The sequence below is a fragment of the Delphinus delphis genome, chromosome 11, assembly GCF_949987515.2.
Source record: "Delphinus delphis chromosome 11, mDelDel1.2, whole genome shotgun sequence".
Lineage (NCBI taxonomy): Eukaryota > Metazoa > Chordata > Mammalia > Artiodactyla > Delphinidae > Delphinus > Delphinus delphis.
The window spans coordinates 93,481,675-93,498,521 of NC_082693.1; the positions used below are offsets into that span (position 1 = coordinate 93,481,675).

A 16,847-nucleotide genomic window follows, 5' to 3' on the forward strand; every position below is an offset into this window, starting at 1 on the left:
CCTGGGAAGTTAGGAAAGCCCCCCACATTGGTGACCGGAGGGGAGATGGGTCAGGGCCACAGAGGATGCATCTTTCGTCCTCCTCGGAATTCTGCAGTCCCAGCTCCCCCTCCCCTCAGTGTGGTCTCACCTCACTCTGAGGTGAACCTCATATGCATTCATTTATTCATTATGACTCACCTAGTCTTAAGGAACTTTAAGTGTCTTAAAGTAAAAGGCACGGATACAGCATGCTAAAAATGAGGATAAAAGATTAACAGCCCAGGGCAGGTGAAAGCAAAGCTAACCCTCTCAGGAACCTGGGCTAGGGATGTTAATGAGTTCCGTTCTTGAGTTTGGTGTGAGCTTCCCAGCAGCCTAGCTGCAAAGGGAAAGTGACACGGCTTACAGCAGGTCTGGGTGGAAAGCAAGGGCCTTCGTTCAGAGAGCTGTGGTCTTTCCTAACATGAAATCCCTTCAGAGGAATTTGTCTCATGGGAGATGGGGGGTGAGTGCTGGGCTGGGGGGTTAGGGTGTAGACAGGAAGTGGGTTGGAGCCCAGACTCAAGCCCTTTTGACCTGTGGTCAAAGCCTCATCCCCGGTGAGAGCCTGGGTGTGTGACTCAACCTCTCGTGCCTTGGTTTTCTTGCCTGTGAAATGGGGGATGGTATCAGCGCTGACCTCAAAGGCGTGTTGTGAGGTTTAAAATGGTTCAAACTTAAAAAGCCCTGAACGGTGCCTGGATCATAGGAAGCGCCAGGCAAGCGTCTGCTAAGGATGAAAACGGCGGTGGCGAGTGTGCCCCCAGCCTGCCTGGCCTCCTTGCCCCTTCCCCTACCCCTTTCCCCTTGTTCTGACCCCTGGCCATGCTAGGGTGGCTCCCAGGCCAGCACTGAGTTGGCATAGGGCACGTGGAGATGCCTAGGAGGTCCCAGCCTCGAGTAGGAGACACGTGACAGTAATTATACTTTAAGAGATGCGTGTGCCAAGAACCATGCGGTATTGGGGTGAGGGGCTTACCCCTCAGCATCTGCTAGCTGACCCTGGACATTTCCTGGGTTCTGTGTAAAGTGATACGAAAATGAAACTTCAGCCCCATCCTTCCAGGCTTTGCCTCAGGCACTCAGAGGGAGGAGGCATCAGGGAAGGCTTCTCAGAGGAGGTGACCCATGATCTGGGTATTGGGGGTGGGGAGGAGGCATTTAACAGGCAAAGACAGAGAGAGGGTCTTCCCTGCAGAGGAAACAGAATATGCAAATGGGGTCTGTTTTCTGTGTGGTTGGAGTCGGGGTGGAGAATCAGGCTGGGAGGGGGTCCGCAGGGCTGGATCACACAGACCTTAGATGTCAAGACAGCAGGCCTGGGCTTTGTCCCGTGGGCAATGAGAGCCACGGGAGGGTCTGGATAAGGGAGGCCTCAAGCAGAGCTGCCTTTAAGAAGGTTGCTCTGGTGACCGTGAGGAGAATGGATTGAGGGAGAGGCTGGAGGGAGGGAGGCCGTTGAGGAGGCTGCTGTAGCCGTGCAGACTCGGAGATGCTGAGGGCAGGGAAGAGGGGGAGCTGGTAGGAAAGGTGAGGTTGAAGAAATGCTGACCTGGGCCCGCACAGGGTGGGAAGCTGCGCTGAGGCTCAGGCCCTGCCGGATTCCTTCCGGCAGTCGGGGCCTCACGTCTGGCGTCAGAGGTACTCAATAAGTGCTTGTTTCATTAATGAATGAGAATCATTTAATTAGACACTGTTGGTGTGATTGTAGCACAGATTGGAAGGAAACCCTTGTCTGCAGCAGAGAAGCATTAAGAGTCTGTGATTAACGTGGTTTATTTTTCAGCAATTAACGCAGACATCCTCGGGTTCTATTCACGCGGGTCTTCTGAGGGTTCTTAGAGATACTTCATTTCTAGGGCAGGAACGTTTTTGACCCTTATCTCATCCATAACACGAATTAAAGGCGGTCTCTGGACTATGGATAGATTTGAAATAGGTTTGGAATCTGCGATGTTTTTCTCCCACAGGAGCTGTGGGATGGGGGTGGCTGCGTTTGCAGGAGGCTTCCGGGGCCCCCAGTCTTGCATGATTCCTATGTTCACTCCGCTCTGTGGCCGGGGCCCATGCTGGCCTGAGGAAGCAGATCTGAATTAATCCAGCCATGTCTCTGCTCTCAAGGACTTCCCAGACTGGCAGAGACAGTGACAGGGACACACCAGTTACTCTCATGCTGTCAGACTGCATCCTGGTCTGCCTGAAGGAATCCAGGCGGGCTTCGTGGAGGAGGTGGCATTATTGCTGCACCTTCCTTTCCTCTCTCTCTCCATTCGTCTGTGGGATGGTACTAACCACACACAGGTGTAGCGACTGTGTGCATGGACCCTGGGGCCAGCCTGCTAGGCTTGATCCCAGTCTTGCCACTTATTAGCGATGTGGCCCTGGGCAAGTACTTCACCTCTCGGTACATCTGTTTCTTCCCCTGAAGAATGCGGGTAAAAGAGAGTTCATAGATCCCTGTGTGCAGTAATGAACGTGGAGTGCTTGAAACTGGGCCTCTCACAGCAAAGGCTCCACACGTGTTTATTATTGTCCTGTGCTCTGTGCCGGACCTGGCCTGCCCTCCAGGAGGTCGTGCACGGGTGGCAGACACGGACACAGAGCCTGGTGAAATGTTACAGCTGCCCCGAGCCTCAGGCTGGTCCTTTGCCTGGAGCCTGCCGCCCGCCACCTCCCCAGGCCCTGCCGAGTCCCACCTGCTGTCCCCACAGGTGGGCAACCTGGGCCTCCTCTTCATGCTGCTCTTCTTCATCTACGCTGCCCTGGGAGTGGAGCTCTTCGGGAAGCTGGGTGCGTGACGCCTGAAGCAGGCCTGGGCTTGGGGGCTTCGTGGAACAGGTCTGGTGGAGGGCCTCGGCAGGGGTGGGGAGGCCTGAGACACACTCCCCCACCAGACTGTGCCGTCAAGGTCTTTGTATTGGGGAGATGCCCCCAGAGCAGGCCTGGGGGGGGATGGATGGGCGACCCTCAGCCATCCACGTGCCCCTCCCAGTGTGAATAGCAGCTTTTGAGAGACGCTAGCCTGGGTCCGCAGGCACACCCAGGCCTGTGCAGTGGACCGCCGACTTGGGGCCCCCCAACTGTCTGGCCTCTCAGGGATACCCCTTCTGGCTCCACCTGCCGGTGCCCATCCAGAGCCAGTGCCGCCCCAGCAGGCAGAGTGGCCAGGGCACAGACCAAGGGCAACACAGCCCACATCCAGCCCAGCCCTGCACAGGGCTGGCTCCAGAAAGTGGGGCTCCCTTGGGCATTGGTCCTTACCCACCCCATCGTCTCTCTCAGGAATTGATACCTGGGTGGAGGGAGGAGCCAGGCTCACCGGAATTTGAGTCCCACCTTGTGTGGCACCTCCTTGAGCCTCAGTTTCTCCATCTGTGGGCTGGGCACAGTCTGCACGCACCTCTGAGGTTGTCGTGGGATTCTGAGATGAGGCCGAGGCAGCAGTGCAGGGCGGCCCGGGCTGACCCCACTCTCCTTCCAGTCTGCAATGACGAGAACCCGTGTGAGGGCATGAGCCGGCACGCCACCTTCGAGAACTTCGGCATGGCCTTCCTCACGCTCTTCCAGGTCTCCACTGGCGACAACTGGAACGGGATCATGAAGGTACACGTGGGTGGGCTGGGGAGGGAGAGTTGGGCTGGGTTCCGGGTCCTGACAGCCAGGGCTCCCGGGCCCTCTGCCTGCCCAGCGGGAGGGGGGTGCAGGGCACAGAGAAGCAGAGGGACCTGCCCGGGACCCTGAAGCACAGTGAGGTGGAGATGAGGCCAGGGTCTCTGTCTGCCCCTAAGTGCTGCTCTGGGGTCAGTGCTCAGATTCTAGGGGACAGGACTCTGCCCAGGGCCAGAGGGTCCTGGGGGCCCACGACCAGGGCCAGGGGCTCCGGGCACCACTCCTCCGGGTGTCAGGCGCTCGGCGTTGGCCTCACTGCCCATCACCCAGCGCAGGCTCCTCGGCCCTGGCCCGCGGTCTGGCCTGGACTGGGTGGGGAGGGGCTCGTGAGGACAGAGATGAGGCCTGCGCCTGGAGGCCCCCGGGCCTCACCACTGCCTCCCCGCCCCGCCGGGTGCAGGACACCCTGCGGGACTGCACCCATGACGAGCGCAGCTGCCTGAGCAGCCTGCAGTTCGTGTCGCCGCTGTACTTCGTCAGCTTCGTGCTCACGGCCCAGTTCGTGCTCATCAACGTGGTGGTGGCCGTGCTCATGAAGCACCTGGACGACAGCAACAAGGAGGCCCAGGAGGACGCTGAGATGGACGCTGAGCTGGAGCTGGAGATTGCCTACGGCCTGGGCCCCGGCCCGCGGCCACCTGCCGGCTCCCCGGGGGCACACGTGCCTGGCCGCGGGCCAGGAGGGGCGGGTAGCGCGGGCGACGCCGAGGGCCACCTGATCCGAAACTGCTATTCGCCAGCCCAGGTGGGCGGGGCCCGGAGAGGGCAGCGGGGTCGCAGAGGGCTGGGAGGGCAGCTGGGCGGGGGCCTCGGGCAGAAAGCTCTGTCGTTTCGGGCCCCACTTGCTCGGCTCCACTGAAGGGGCGACCCTGTGATGAGGGGTCGGGCCCAGGCCACGGGCAGAGAACCAGGAGGGCAGCTGTGCCCACCCGCCCCGCCGTCCCGACCCGGCCGATAATCCCGCCTGTCCCCACCCCGTCCCCGTCCGCCTAGGAGAACCTGTGGCTGGACAGCGTCTCTTTAATCATCAAGGACTCCTTGGAGGGGGAGCTGACCATCATCGACAACCTGTCCGGCTCCATCTTCCACCACTACTCCTCCCCGGCCAGCTGCGAGAAGTGTCACCATGACAAGCAGGAGGTAGTGGCAGCCCCGGAGGGAGCTGGGGCCTCGGGGTGGGGGACCAGCCGGAGGGGAGAGCGGCTCTGGGCGGAGGCCTGGCTGGGCCGACTTGGCCGATGCTGCCCGGGGGCTGTGGCAGACCTGCCTCCCCGAGCCCGGGCTGGCCTGTCCGTCGGCTCAGTGCAGGCCTGTGGCGTGGCCTCAGGAGCTGCGAGGCCCCACTCTGTGTCTGTACACAGTGGGTGCTCAGAAAGGGCCCACCTTGGTGATGGGCTGCTGGGGCCAGCAGGAAGCCCGTGTGTCACCTCTGGTGCAGTTTGCCTTTTCTGTGACAAACTCCAGGTGGAGTTTCCCGGATGGGCATCCCAGGGCGTCCAGTGGCCTTGGGCCTGTCTTGTGCAGGCTCAGGCGGGCCCTCTCCCCTCTCCCCAGTGGGGCCCTGAGCTCGTCCCCAGGGGTGTTCCGGCCCCTGGGAACCCCCCTAACCTGAAGTGGCTTCAAATTCCCCAGGGTCCTCCGGGCTTGCAAACACCTCTGCGCGTGCGGGTAGCCTGCACAGGGCCACGGGTGAGTTAGACCCAGCCAGCCTCGAGTGGCACTTGGCCTGGGGGCAAGCAGACCAGCTTTGGTTCACAGCTCACGGCAGCTCACCTGCCCTCCAGCCCAGCCCAGGCGTGGCACTCTGCAGGCTGTGACACCCTCGTGTCATCTCCCACCCCCTGCCCAGGCTGGGTTCCTGCACAAGGTGGACATGCTGTCTGTGCTCAGATCTCTGGTCCTCTCTGACCACTGCCCTGCATCTTTCTGGAGGACCGGACTGCCCCATCCCAGCCCCAGGGGGGACCCGACGCTGCCGCCTCTCCCTGCAGGTGCAGCTGGCCGAGACAGAGGCCTTCTCCCTGAACTCAGACAGGTCCTCGTCCATCCTGCTTGGCGATGACCTGAGTCTGGAGGACCCCGCAGCCTGCCCACCTGGCCCCAGAGACAGCAAGGTGAGCGCCCAGTGGGCTCCTGGGCAGGCGGGTCTGTCCTTGAGCCTGGCCTCTGCCTGCTGTGCCGGAACACTGTTCCTTCCTGGCTCACCACTTAAGTGGCACCCACTGTGTGCTGGGCCCTCGTCTCCTGTTGATCAGATGAGGGCTGGGAACAGAGAGGCAGAGTGATTTACCTGAAGCCACACAGCAACGAGGCCAGCCAGGGCTCCAATCACAGCATCCAAGTGGCCTTGGCCACTCACTGTAGCTTGGATGTTTTTGATCCATTTAATGGGAGTTGTCCCTGGCGGGCCAAACTTACAAGGGGGCCTTAAGGCTGAAGAGTTGAAACAGGCGCAAGCACCTACTGTGCGCCAGACTTTACTTGCACTCAGTGTGTCCATTCCCCAGCTCTGTGTGGCAGCGATAATGTGGCTCCATTTCACATGTGAGGACATGAGAGCTCTGAGAAGTGAGTTAGCTTGTCCTGTCACACAGCCGGGCAAGGCAGAGCAGGGAAGCCAGCCCTGGGGCTGGTCCCCAACCTCTGCCCTAGAGGCGGTCAGTCTGAGGAGGCCAGGAGGGCTGGAAGGGCCACTATGTTGATCCTGCAGACTCGGGCAGGGGAGGTGTGCCACCTGGCTTGTGACCTCAAGGCCAAGTCGTTCTTGCCCCAGCTCAGGGATGAGAGAGGGAGCCCCTGGCCTGAGGTTGGGGTGCAGTGGCCCTGCCCTAAGAGAGCCTCGGTCCCCCTGACCCCTGACTCCTGGGGCAGCCTGGGTTTGGCACCACTGCCCCCCAGGGCTGTCCTCCATCAGCTCCAGAAAGGCTGGGATGGGGGGAGTGGATCTTCCCAGCCCCTCCCTGCCCCCCATCCCCTCCCTGACAGCTGACAGCTCCTACAGCTCCTTCCTGTATCTCCTGCACCCCTGCACTGTTTTCCACACAGTATGTTGGGGTGCACAGTTTCTAGGGCCTCGTTGGGCTTAGATGGGTGCTGTTTTATTAGGACTCAAAGGACAGTTCGTAGGGGCTCATCTGCCTTGGAGGGGACATTGAGGCAGCTTTTGAGGAGCTTACTGTGCAGAGGTCGCCTTGGGCTGCAGGGTTGAGAAGGGTTAGGGCCCAGGGAGTGCCAGGAAGGAAGGCTGGCAGCTTCTGGGTGCCAGGCCCCAGAAGGAGGGGTTACTCTCTCGTTTATGGCTGTAAGAACGGAGACTCAGCCACAGGAAGGGACCTGCCCAGGGTCATGCTCACAGGGAGGCCCTGCAGCCGCTTGGCCAGGCTTCTGGTGCCTTCACCCGCCTAGACTTGGCTTTTTTACTGACCAGGGTCTGAACTAGGCACTTGGCTACAGAGACAAGGAAGACCCTCAAGGATCTCAGAGTCATGAGGGGAGTGACTGGGAAACTGCTACCTGCCTGGGACATCAGAGAGGGCTTCCTGGAGGCGGGGCCCTTTCACCCGGGATTTGGAAGATGATGATTGCTGGCCAGGTAGCCGAGGCGAGAAGGCCATCCCAGGCAGTGAGAGCGACCAAGCAAAGGGCTGAAGAGCAAGGGCATGAAAGCAGCTGTGGCAGGCTGTCCCCCCTCCACCATCCTGCCCCTTTCACCTCCCTTTTCCTGTAGGGTGAGCCGGACCCGCCTGAGCCGATGCGGGTAGGGGACCTGGGTGAATGCTTCTTCCCCTTATCCAACACGGCTGTCTCGTCGGATCCGGAGAACTTCCTGTGTGAGATGGAGTCGATCCCATTCAACCCCGTCCGGTCCTGGCTGAAACACGAGAGCAACCAAGGTGAGGGGTGGGAGCCCCGTCAGCTCCCCACAGCCCTGATCTCGGGTGTTGGCTTCAGAGGGGGCGGGCTGAGTTTTTTCCTTGGTGTTTTTGCCTAGACTATTATATTGAGTCCAGAAAGAACGAGATGGATAACTGATAATAAAAGATAGGAATCTCAGGCCTGATAGAAATGAGATCATAATTATACCAGAAGTCTAGGCTAGTGGAAGATTCATGCTGAGTGTCCTAGGAGCTGTGGTGAAAGAGGAAACACGTTGGCACACAGAGCTCGTCAAGCAGAATGAAAGCTGCCTAATTATTGAAGGGTTTTTCTAGAGCTGAATTCGAGAGGTGTTTATCCCACAGATCGTCACACGAGGTGATGCTGAACAACAGAAAGCCTGTTGTCCTCAACAGCCCTTTCGTACAAAGCCCCACCCTCAGCATCCTCTGTTTGCGCTTTGGGCTTGTGGCTGGGTTCTGGGCGAGAGGACGGAGGACTCAGTTGACTGGTCCATCACGGACTTACCTTCACTTCCAGTCCCGTTGGAGGGTGATGGGATCTGGCTTCACAGCACTGGCTGGGGAAGGGGGCAGAGGGGTGAGCTCAGCAGAAGAGGGGCCCCCAGATCCTGAGCTCACCCCAAGTGCTATTCTGGGAGGCCTGGCCCTGAGCGCTTTCCAGGAGCTGGGGGTGGAGTGACTTCCGAGGACCTTCCCTAAAGCTGACGGCCTCTGGACTGGACATCATGGCTGAGGGGCCAAGACCCCAGACTTCCCGAACCAAAAGTTGGGGCACAGGACCCAAGAGCCTTTCTGATCCAACGAAATCCCATCTTCTTTACCTAACCGTTCATTAGCATTTTTCTTACATAATAAGACATAGATTAGGAATCCCCCTACCTGGGGACACTCAGGCTTCCATCTTCATCCTGGAAGGCACTGAGGGGACCGTGGACAGAGGTTGCCCCCGAAGACCGGCCCCAGCTCTCATTTCCCCCTCGCCCTCTCCTTGCCCCTCCCCATCCCCAGCACTCTGTCTGGTCTGCCATCCTGCCTGCTGTCCTAGGGGGGCCCCCAGGCCTGGCCAGACCTCCTGGGTGTCAGGACCTGGGGGGTGACTGTCACAGTGAGCAGTGCTCTGCACGGGGCTGGGAGCTCCACAGCTGCCTCCTGCTCTTATAGCCTTCTCTCCACTCCTCGAGGTGGGCAGCTGGTCCCCATTTCACAGAGGAAGGAACCCAGGGGGCCTTGAGCCTGGGTCTGCCTGGCTCCAGAAACTGTGCCTTTGCCAAGTGCCCATCCTCCCAGGACTCACACGGGCAGGCTCGGTGTTCCTCTCTTGCTTTCACAAAGGGGACACCGAGGCTCAGAGAGGGAGCCCGCGGTCTCACAGCCAGTTTGTTAAGTGGCCCTTTCCTGCCAACCCGCCTCAGGGGCCTGAGCCTGCTCCCCAGCTCCCTCTTCTCCCTCCCCAGCAGCGCCCCCGAGCCCCTTCTCCCCGGATGCCTCCAACCCACTCCTGCCCATGCCGGCCGAGTTCTTCCACCCTGCTGTGGCCGCCAGCCAGAAAGGACAGGAGAAGGCCGCTGGTGCCGGGACCCTCCCCAAGATTGCCCTGCAGGGCTCCTGGGCCTCCCTGCGGTTGCCAAGCGTCAACTGCACCCTCCGCCAGCAGGTATGGCACTCCCAGCTCTGAGAGCTCTCCTGTCAGGGGACATCTGAGGGGCCCTTAAGTCCAAGGTGGAGGAGGAGGGGGTGGGCCCAGCCGAAGGCACAGGGCACGGCAGTGCTGGGAGCACTTGGGAAAGTGAGGGGGTAGTGCTGAGACTTGAGGGAGGAGGTGGCCCTAGAGGCTGATAAAATGGGCAGAGCCGGGTCCCAGGGCATCTGGGGACAGAAGAGGGTGGGGCAGGCCCGGAGGTGGGGGGGGCGGGGCCCTGAAGGATGGTCATGGGGTGTAGCTTGAGGGGATGGGGAGGAGGGGGCGTTGGGAGGCTTTGCAGGGGGTGGTGGAGCTCTGAGGGGGTTGGGGTGTGATTACTAGGAATGGAGATGGGGGGCAGGTCTGGGCGATGGCAGGTCTTGGTCTGCAGGGCCACCTGTATTGGATTGGTCAGGGCCACCACCTGGGCACCCACAGGGCCCAGAGCACAGAGCAGAAGGGTCTGCGGACGTGACATCCCTCTTCTGTGGGCGGGTGCTGGGGGAAGGGACCAGGTCCCCGGGAGAGGCACCCTGCGGCGGAGGGAGGGTGGAGGGAGGGCGGGGCCCAGGGCCCCGGCAGGTAGTCGTTTGCTCCCTCGGTGACTCCTGAGCCCAGCTGCGTGCCTGGCTGGTGCTAGGCTTGCAGGCTGCAGTGGGCGGCACGATGACAGAGTCCCTGCCTCCTGGGGTTTACAGTTTAGTGTTTAGTGTGTTGCAGGGATGTGAGAGGAGAGAAGATACACCGAAAGAAATGCATGGAAAGTACAGTCTGTTTGATAGTGATACGGGCCAGGGAGAACGCTGCACAGGGAAGGGGGCTGTGCGGGGAGCCGGGGCGCGGAGGGGCTGGGAAGGCTGTGAGGGGTAAAGCAGGTGGGTATCAGCCGGGAAGAACTTTCCAGGCGGCAGCCAGAGCAGAGGTGCGGGTGGGGGTAGGGCAGTGGGGTGGGGCCGGGAGGATCCCGGTTAGCAAGGGGGAGGGTGGTGGGAAGTGAGGTCCCAGAGGGGTGGGGTGGGGCCCAAGGGCTTTTACCCCCTGTGAGCCCGGAGCCTACGCCACCCGCGGGGGGGCCAGGGTCTGATGGGGTCCGAGAAGGATGACGCCGACTGTCCCCCAAGGGTCGGGGAGTGGGGTGGGGCAGGGGGCCGCGTCGGAGGGCCACCCAGGAGCTCAGACAGGTGGTGGTTGGGCGAAGGGGAAGCCTGGGATGCCGCGTGTGATCCGAGGGAGTTCCTGAGGGCTTGGAAGGAGGACTGGGCGTGCTCGCGTGTCACCGGGAGGGGCGGGCTGCGGGACACCGGGCGGCCCCCCATCCCCTGTGACCTCCCCGCAGGCTACGGGGAGCAACACGTCGCTGGAGGGCAGCCGCAGCAGCTCGGCGGGCAGCCTGCAGACCACGCTGGAGGACAGCCTGACCCTGAGCGACAGCCCGCGACGCGCCCTGGGGCCGCCCGCGCCCGCCCCGGGGCTCCGCGCCGGCCCGTCGCCAGCCGCCCGCCGTCGCCCGAGCCTGCGGGGCCGGGGCCAGTTCAGCCTGAGCGGGCTGCGGGCGCATCAGCGCAGCCACAGCAGCGGGGGCTCCACCAGCCCGGGCTGCACCCAGCACGACTCCATGGACCCGTCGGACGAGGAGGGCGCGGGCGGCCGGGCCGGCGGGGGCGCGGGCAGCGAGCACTCGGAGACGCTCAGCAGCCTTTCGCTCACCTCCCTCTTCGGGCCGCCGCCCCCGCCGCCCGGCCTCCCGCCCGCGCGCAGGTTCAGCAGTACCAGCAGCCTGACCGCCGGCCCCGGCCATCCCCGCGCCGCCGCCCGGCCCCAAGGCCTGGCCCGCAGCCCCTCCTGGGCCGCCGATCGCCGCAAGGACCCGCCGTGCCAGGCCGATCCGGCCGCCGCCCGGGGCCCCTGGGCGCCCGAGCCGCAGCCGCCGCCGGGGGAGCCACAGCCCGGGGACGCCGCGAGCCAGGGCAGGAGATGAGGGCCGCCGCCCGCCCGCCCCGTCTCACCTTCTTTACCTCAGGAGCCAGGGGCAGACAGCAATACTTCGTCCGCGACCTGGCCGCCGCGCCGAGCCGCCGGGGCTGGGGGAGGAGCAGGGTCCGGGCTGCCGAGGCTCAGATGGGCTCAGCGTGGTCCTGCCCGTGCATATACGTGTATACATATTCATATACATAGAGACAGACATATATATTTATTTATTTTTTCTACTGAGAGCTTATGACTTCCAGAAAGTGCTGAAGGTGGGGAGTGCGGGTCCGGGCCCAGACGGGGCTTTCGCCTGACCCACAGACGGGGCCCAGGCCAGACCCACTCCAGGGCAGAAGGTCCTGCCGGGGCGTCGGCAGCCGTGATTTCTGGCGTCTCCCCTGGGCCGAGAGTAGCTTGGAGAGGGCTCTCAGGCCTCCGAGGGCCCCGTGGCCAGGGAGACAGGCCCAGAAGAAGAGGTGGGATTCAGGGTGCATTTTTTTCCTTTAAAGAAGAAACGCTGCTAAGATCCTGCCCGTCCACGTGTTGGGGTGTCTGTCTTGTTCCCGAGCGTCTAGTTGTTGTGACAGTCTTTTGTAGATGCCCCAGAACACACAAACTCTCTTAGTCAACCAGTTAGGTGTCTTTCTTCAGAAAAACCAGGGGCGAGTAGTCGTATTTTTTTAGGGCAGGGGTGGGGGGAAGGGCGTCTCCAAGGCTGGGCAGGGGCCTCTGCCTCAGGTGAGGTCCTTGGCCCGGGTGGCTTTGCCCCAAGGAGGCTGAGGGCAGCAAGGCTGCAGGAGGGAGAGGAAAGGTGGAGGCATTAAGCAGATGAGATGCTTGAAGGTCAAGGGAAGCCACCTGGTCTGTGCTGGTCGGGCTGCCCCTGGGGCTCCTGGGCTCGGGCAGTCAGTGGCTGGTTACTTATTGCCTTTTATCCCCCAGGTGGTCCCTGAGCCACGGCCATTCCAGGAGGTTGTACCGCCCCCTCCCCTCACAACCCCCTGTCCCCTGAGCTGCTCTGCTGCCCCTCTCCCCACCCTCCATGGAGTTCAGGGTGAAGCAGATCTGACAGGATTCTAGGCAGGGGTGACGCCCAGCCTGACACCTGGAGACCACATCCCCCCCACTCCCGCTGCTTGTCTCTGGGTCTCTGTCTCATACCCATCAGCCCCACTTTCCCAAAGCTGCAGTGCTTCCCAAATGGGTCACGGACGGGTACTTTTTATTTGACTAGTTATGCATTTATTTTAGTATTTATTAGAAAAAAAACAGTACACTGACCCCATGATTTCACAGACATATTGCTGAGGTCAAGGCTAGTTTCTGAGCAGTGAACGGACTTGAAGTCAGTCTGAAGAAGGTTGGGAAGTGGTGGTGGAATGGTCTGCGGACACGCAGGGGTCATGGGGTGGGAAAGGCTGCAAGTTGGGACCCACTGTGCTTCAGGAATAACCAGGCCCTTTGCCTGTGTGAGATCGTCTCAGTGGCTTCAGCTGGGCCCCGCTGAGGAGCCCTTGACCTTGTTCCCAAACCCTGACCTGGCTTTGGGCTGGGCTGCAAGCTGTGGGGAGGGTCTGCTTGACGGGCTCTGGGTGTCTTCTGGGCAGCGTAGGGCCCCCTGGGGCCTGGGCATCGTGCACAGGGAGAGGGCAATGTGGCCTGCAGAGCCTTTCCCCCAGAGCTGCTGGGGGGAAGGGTTGCCAGGCCCACTTTACACCTGAGGAAACCAAGGCCCAGGGAGGTGAAGGGGCCACCCCAGGATCCCCCGGGGCCTCGGGCACCTGAGCCTGGAACGTGCAACAGTGACCCTGAGTTTCAGAGCAGGTGGACTCAGAAACCATAGCCTGGCCGCGGGCCTCTTGCAGGGGGGGCGCGTTGAGACCTGGCTTTGCCCCTGAGCTTCTGGAGCCCCCCCCCCTCGCCCAGAAGGGCGTGGTGGGCAGTCCTCGTCGAGGGGTCGCTATGAGGACACACAAGGCGATGCCCAGACGCTGTGCTCCCTCCCAGGACAGGAGCCTCCAGGGTGGGAGGCTGGCTGGGCCTGGGGTCGCGTCCCCTCCCGCCCCCAGTGGCCTGTTGGCTGGTGAGGGAGGCCGGGCCCGAGTCCCAAGCCGCCTGCCTGCCCCAGAGAGCCTTGCGCTGGCTGCCTTTGCCACGCCCACGGCTTCATCACGGGGTGGGGCGCTCGCTCGTCTGGGGAAGAGGAGGGCTCGGGCAGCCTGCCCGGCTCTGCCTCGCCCTCCCTCCCAGCGCCATGCTGGCGCCAGCCATCGAGGCGGAGGGGAGGTCACGCACACAGTGGCTGCGCACGGCAGCGTGTTCCTGGAGGGACGTGTGTGCTGGGGGCCGGAAGGTGGCCAGTGGGACCTGAGAGGACCGTGTGGAGGATGGGTTGGCGTCCAAGGGGATGGCATCTGACACTGGTCAGCGGCTTCCGTCTTCTGGGCTCAGGTGTCATCCTGTTTACTCTGCATGGTGGCCCTGAGCCGTGTGCACTGCTGCTCCATGCACAGACCAGGGAAGTGACTTTCTTGGTGTCACCGGGTTATAAGTGGCTGGGCAGGGAACACATCCCGGGCGAGTCTGACATAGAGCCATCCTTTTACCCTGAACTGAGTGACCCCAGAACCAGCAGACACGTGGGAAGAGTGACCCAGGCATCGCCTGAGCGATGGTGTGAGGGCTGGACAGAGCAGGGTATGTCTGGAGGTGGGCATAGCTGAACACGATGCATAGAAGTTTTGCCTGAGGGAGTTGTGGGAGATGGGGCTGGCTCCTGGAGGGTCCCAAATGCTGACCCCAGGCACTTGGCCTTTTTCCTGGGAGCTACAGGCGATGGGGGACCAGGGAAGCTGTGACTGGCCAGGAAAAACCCAAATGGCTAAGGGTTGGGTGAATAGCCCCTCGGCCCTCCCTGATCCTGTGGCCTGTCCATCACAAAAGCACAAACCTACCCTAACCCACATGGCCTGGCCCTGCGGAGAGTGAGGACCCTGGTGCTGGACACCCCAAGCTGTCTGTTTGCAGGCTTCTGCAGTGTGGTGGCTGGTGGGCCCCTCAACACCTGTACAAAGGGACCCAAGACCAGATGGGGCATAGTCTACCCAGCCAAACCCTTTTCCTGTCCCCTGCCGGGCCTCCTCCTGCACCAGGCAGCCCCCTAAAAGTGGACGAAGTGTGCACAGTACCAGCCTGTCTGCCTGTCTTCCCCCCAAATCTTCCCACTGGAGCTTTCTGTTTCCAGGGCCACCTCTGGCCCCCTTTGCTGCGCTGTGTAAGGGCTTGGGTTCTTAGAAGCCGCTGTTTAGCCCAGGTACACATACTCTTTTTGTCTCTGCGCAATAATCAGTGTTCCTGGCAGAGCCCGGGCCGTGCTGGGGTTTAGGGAGGAGACAGAGGCCACCTCCTCCTGGAAGCCCTCGACCCAGCCCTGCTGCTGTGACTATCGCACTCCCAGTCGCTGTACAGTTTCTATGGTGTGAATAAACTTCCCTCCTAGTTGCTGATGGCGCTGGTACCTGCTGGCCCAGATGGCCCGGGATAGAGAAACCAAGCGGCAGCCGCCACCAGTGCTGTTTTGAATAAAACCCAGAAGCTTATTTCAGAATTTCTCCACGTGTCTGTGCTGTTCTTTCCCCAGTGGGGTGGGTGTAGAGTTGGGGGGCTTCCCAGTGGGTGGGGTGATGATGTGTTCATCATGCCCAGGCTGTGGGGCCTGGGGTGTCTGGGACTTAGAGACACCCATGAAAGTGTCCTCTCATGCTGGGGTAAGGGTTGGGGACTTGCTGGGCTGGGGAGGAAGCAGGGCCTGGCTCTCGCACTCTGGTTCTGTAGCTAAGATGCTGGACCTGGGTGAGAGGGTCGCAGAGAGTAATAGTCTAGTCACCTGGCACTGTTGCCTGAAATCATACGATGGGTATTTTCAGGACTGTTTTGGCTGCAAGGGACAAAAACCCGACTCAAATGAAACTGAGAATAAAAAAAAGAAAGAGCCAGAAGAGAGGAAAGGAAGGGAGGGTGGAAAGTGAGAAACAAGGAAGTAACTTAGAGGCTCAAGTAGCTAAAAAGTCCAGAGGCGGCGTTGCCTTCAGGTGCAGTCGGATCAAGAGCTCCAGCTATGTCGCGAGGATGGAGCCTCTCCACCTTGGTTCTGCTCCCCTCCTCCCCTAGTGGCCACCAGCAGCCTTGGCTTTGGGCCTGTCTGCCTAGCCCCAGATGAAAGACAGCTCCTCTCCCTGACAGTCTGGCAAAGTTCACGGAATCTCATAGGCTGACCGGGGTACGTGCCAGGCTCTGATTGACCAGGTCTGAACTCTGGGATTCAGGGATGGGGGCGACCTACCTGCATCACGGCCTGAGAGCAGGGTAGGGAGGAGCTGTCAAGGAGCACCGCTGTGCGCTTGTTGGAAGGAGGGGATGAGGGCTGGGCAGGCAGCCAAACCTCGCCTCGGGCTAAGCTCCCTGCAGCTTCGTCCCTGGGAAGAGCGCTCTCACCGCCGCCCTTCAGATGAGGCCAGGGGCCCAGAGAGGTCCAGAGGCTGGTCACCTGGACGTCAACAAGCTGTGGGAGCAGAAGAGCCAAGTTGGTGGCTAGAGGGCCTGCCTGGTCCCCACCAGCCTTTGCTGGGCCTCCCATCCCCCCAGGGTGCGCTGCCTTTCCTCAGGGGCTGACCGGGGTCTCGGCATGGCCAAGGGAGGGACACAGGGATGTCGCGTGTGACCTCCAACACTGCACCTCCCTCTCTGAGGCCCCACCCACTCTGGAGAACAAGGTGAGCTGAGGTCACCGCACAGACAGGCCTGTAACACTGGCCCTGCGTGATCCTGTCCGCTCGCCCCTGCTTTCCCCGTTTCTGCTCTGTGATCCCTTTCTGGTGGGCCCTGCAGCCCTGGGAGGTAACAGAGAAATCACCGCAGCTGTCTAGGCCCCTCTGCACAGCGCCCACATGGACGCTCCCAGCTGCCGGCCGTGATGCTTGGAGTGCCATGTCTTCCCTGCTCCGGGTGTCCAGAGGGGCCTTTCTACCTGGGCATCGGCCTCACGGTAGACAGAGCGGTGGGGGCAGGGAGAGAGGTGACACCTGGTGAGGGCAGCTGTGCACGCACTGTGTGCACGTGTGCCGGCCACGGGCCTGCCCCTGCTCCTGGACGGCCTGCCTCTGTCCAGAGAGGGGTGTTACCCTCATTTTCAGCTGAGGAAACTGAGGCAAGCAGGCTGTCCACAGAGCAGGCCAAGTGCAGGTCCAGGCCCCAGCCTGAGCCTCATTCATCACCTGTGAGACCTGGTCTAGCTGCCCAGCCTAGGATCTCACGGCCGAAGGGTGCAGCAAGCCCTGGCTCCCTGGGGAGGCCCCCTGCTCCAGCCCCTCCTCTCCCAGCCCCTTGAGGCAGATCTGCTGGGCTCCACGTGTCCAAAAGCTCTAGACCGCTGTCCCCAAACCCCTATCCCTCCCTGGAAGGCTGGGTGTCAGCCTGGGCTCCTCCCTTACCAGGGACCCTGGCCTGAATTGGGCCCACCTCACCCTTGCTTCCCTCCTGCTCCCGGGCCCAATCTTCTCCTCAACCAAACACCTTCATCCCCTCCCAATCCTCCCTGCTGACCCCCAGGG

The 16,847-nt window shown here is 61.6% G+C and overlaps 1 protein-coding gene across 1 annotated transcript in view; it reads left to right on the plus strand.

Annotated features, from left to right (window-relative positions):
* The window catches only part of CACNA1I (calcium voltage-gated channel subunit alpha1 I), a 106,816-nt gene extending 91,978 nt beyond the window's left edge, over positions 1 to 14,838 (plus strand). Inside the window, exons 29-36 of the mRNA XM_060023965.2 lie at positions 2,733 to 2,811; positions 3,503 to 3,624; positions 4,091 to 4,435; positions 4,684 to 4,830; positions 5,682 to 5,804; positions 7,418 to 7,583; positions 9,047 to 9,243; positions 10,607 to 14,838. Coding sequence (XP_059879948.1) covers positions 2,733 to 2,811; positions 3,503 to 3,624; positions 4,091 to 4,435; positions 4,684 to 4,830; positions 5,682 to 5,804; positions 7,418 to 7,583; positions 9,047 to 9,243; positions 10,607 to 11,248 — 1,821 coding nt within the window. The 3' untranslated portion in view covers positions 11,249 to 14,838. The remainder of the gene's footprint in view (positions 1 to 2,732; positions 2,812 to 3,502; positions 3,625 to 4,090; positions 4,436 to 4,683; positions 4,831 to 5,681; positions 5,805 to 7,417; positions 7,584 to 9,046; positions 9,244 to 10,606) is intronic.
* The last annotated feature ends 2,009 nt before the right edge of the window (positions 14,839 to 16,847 follow it).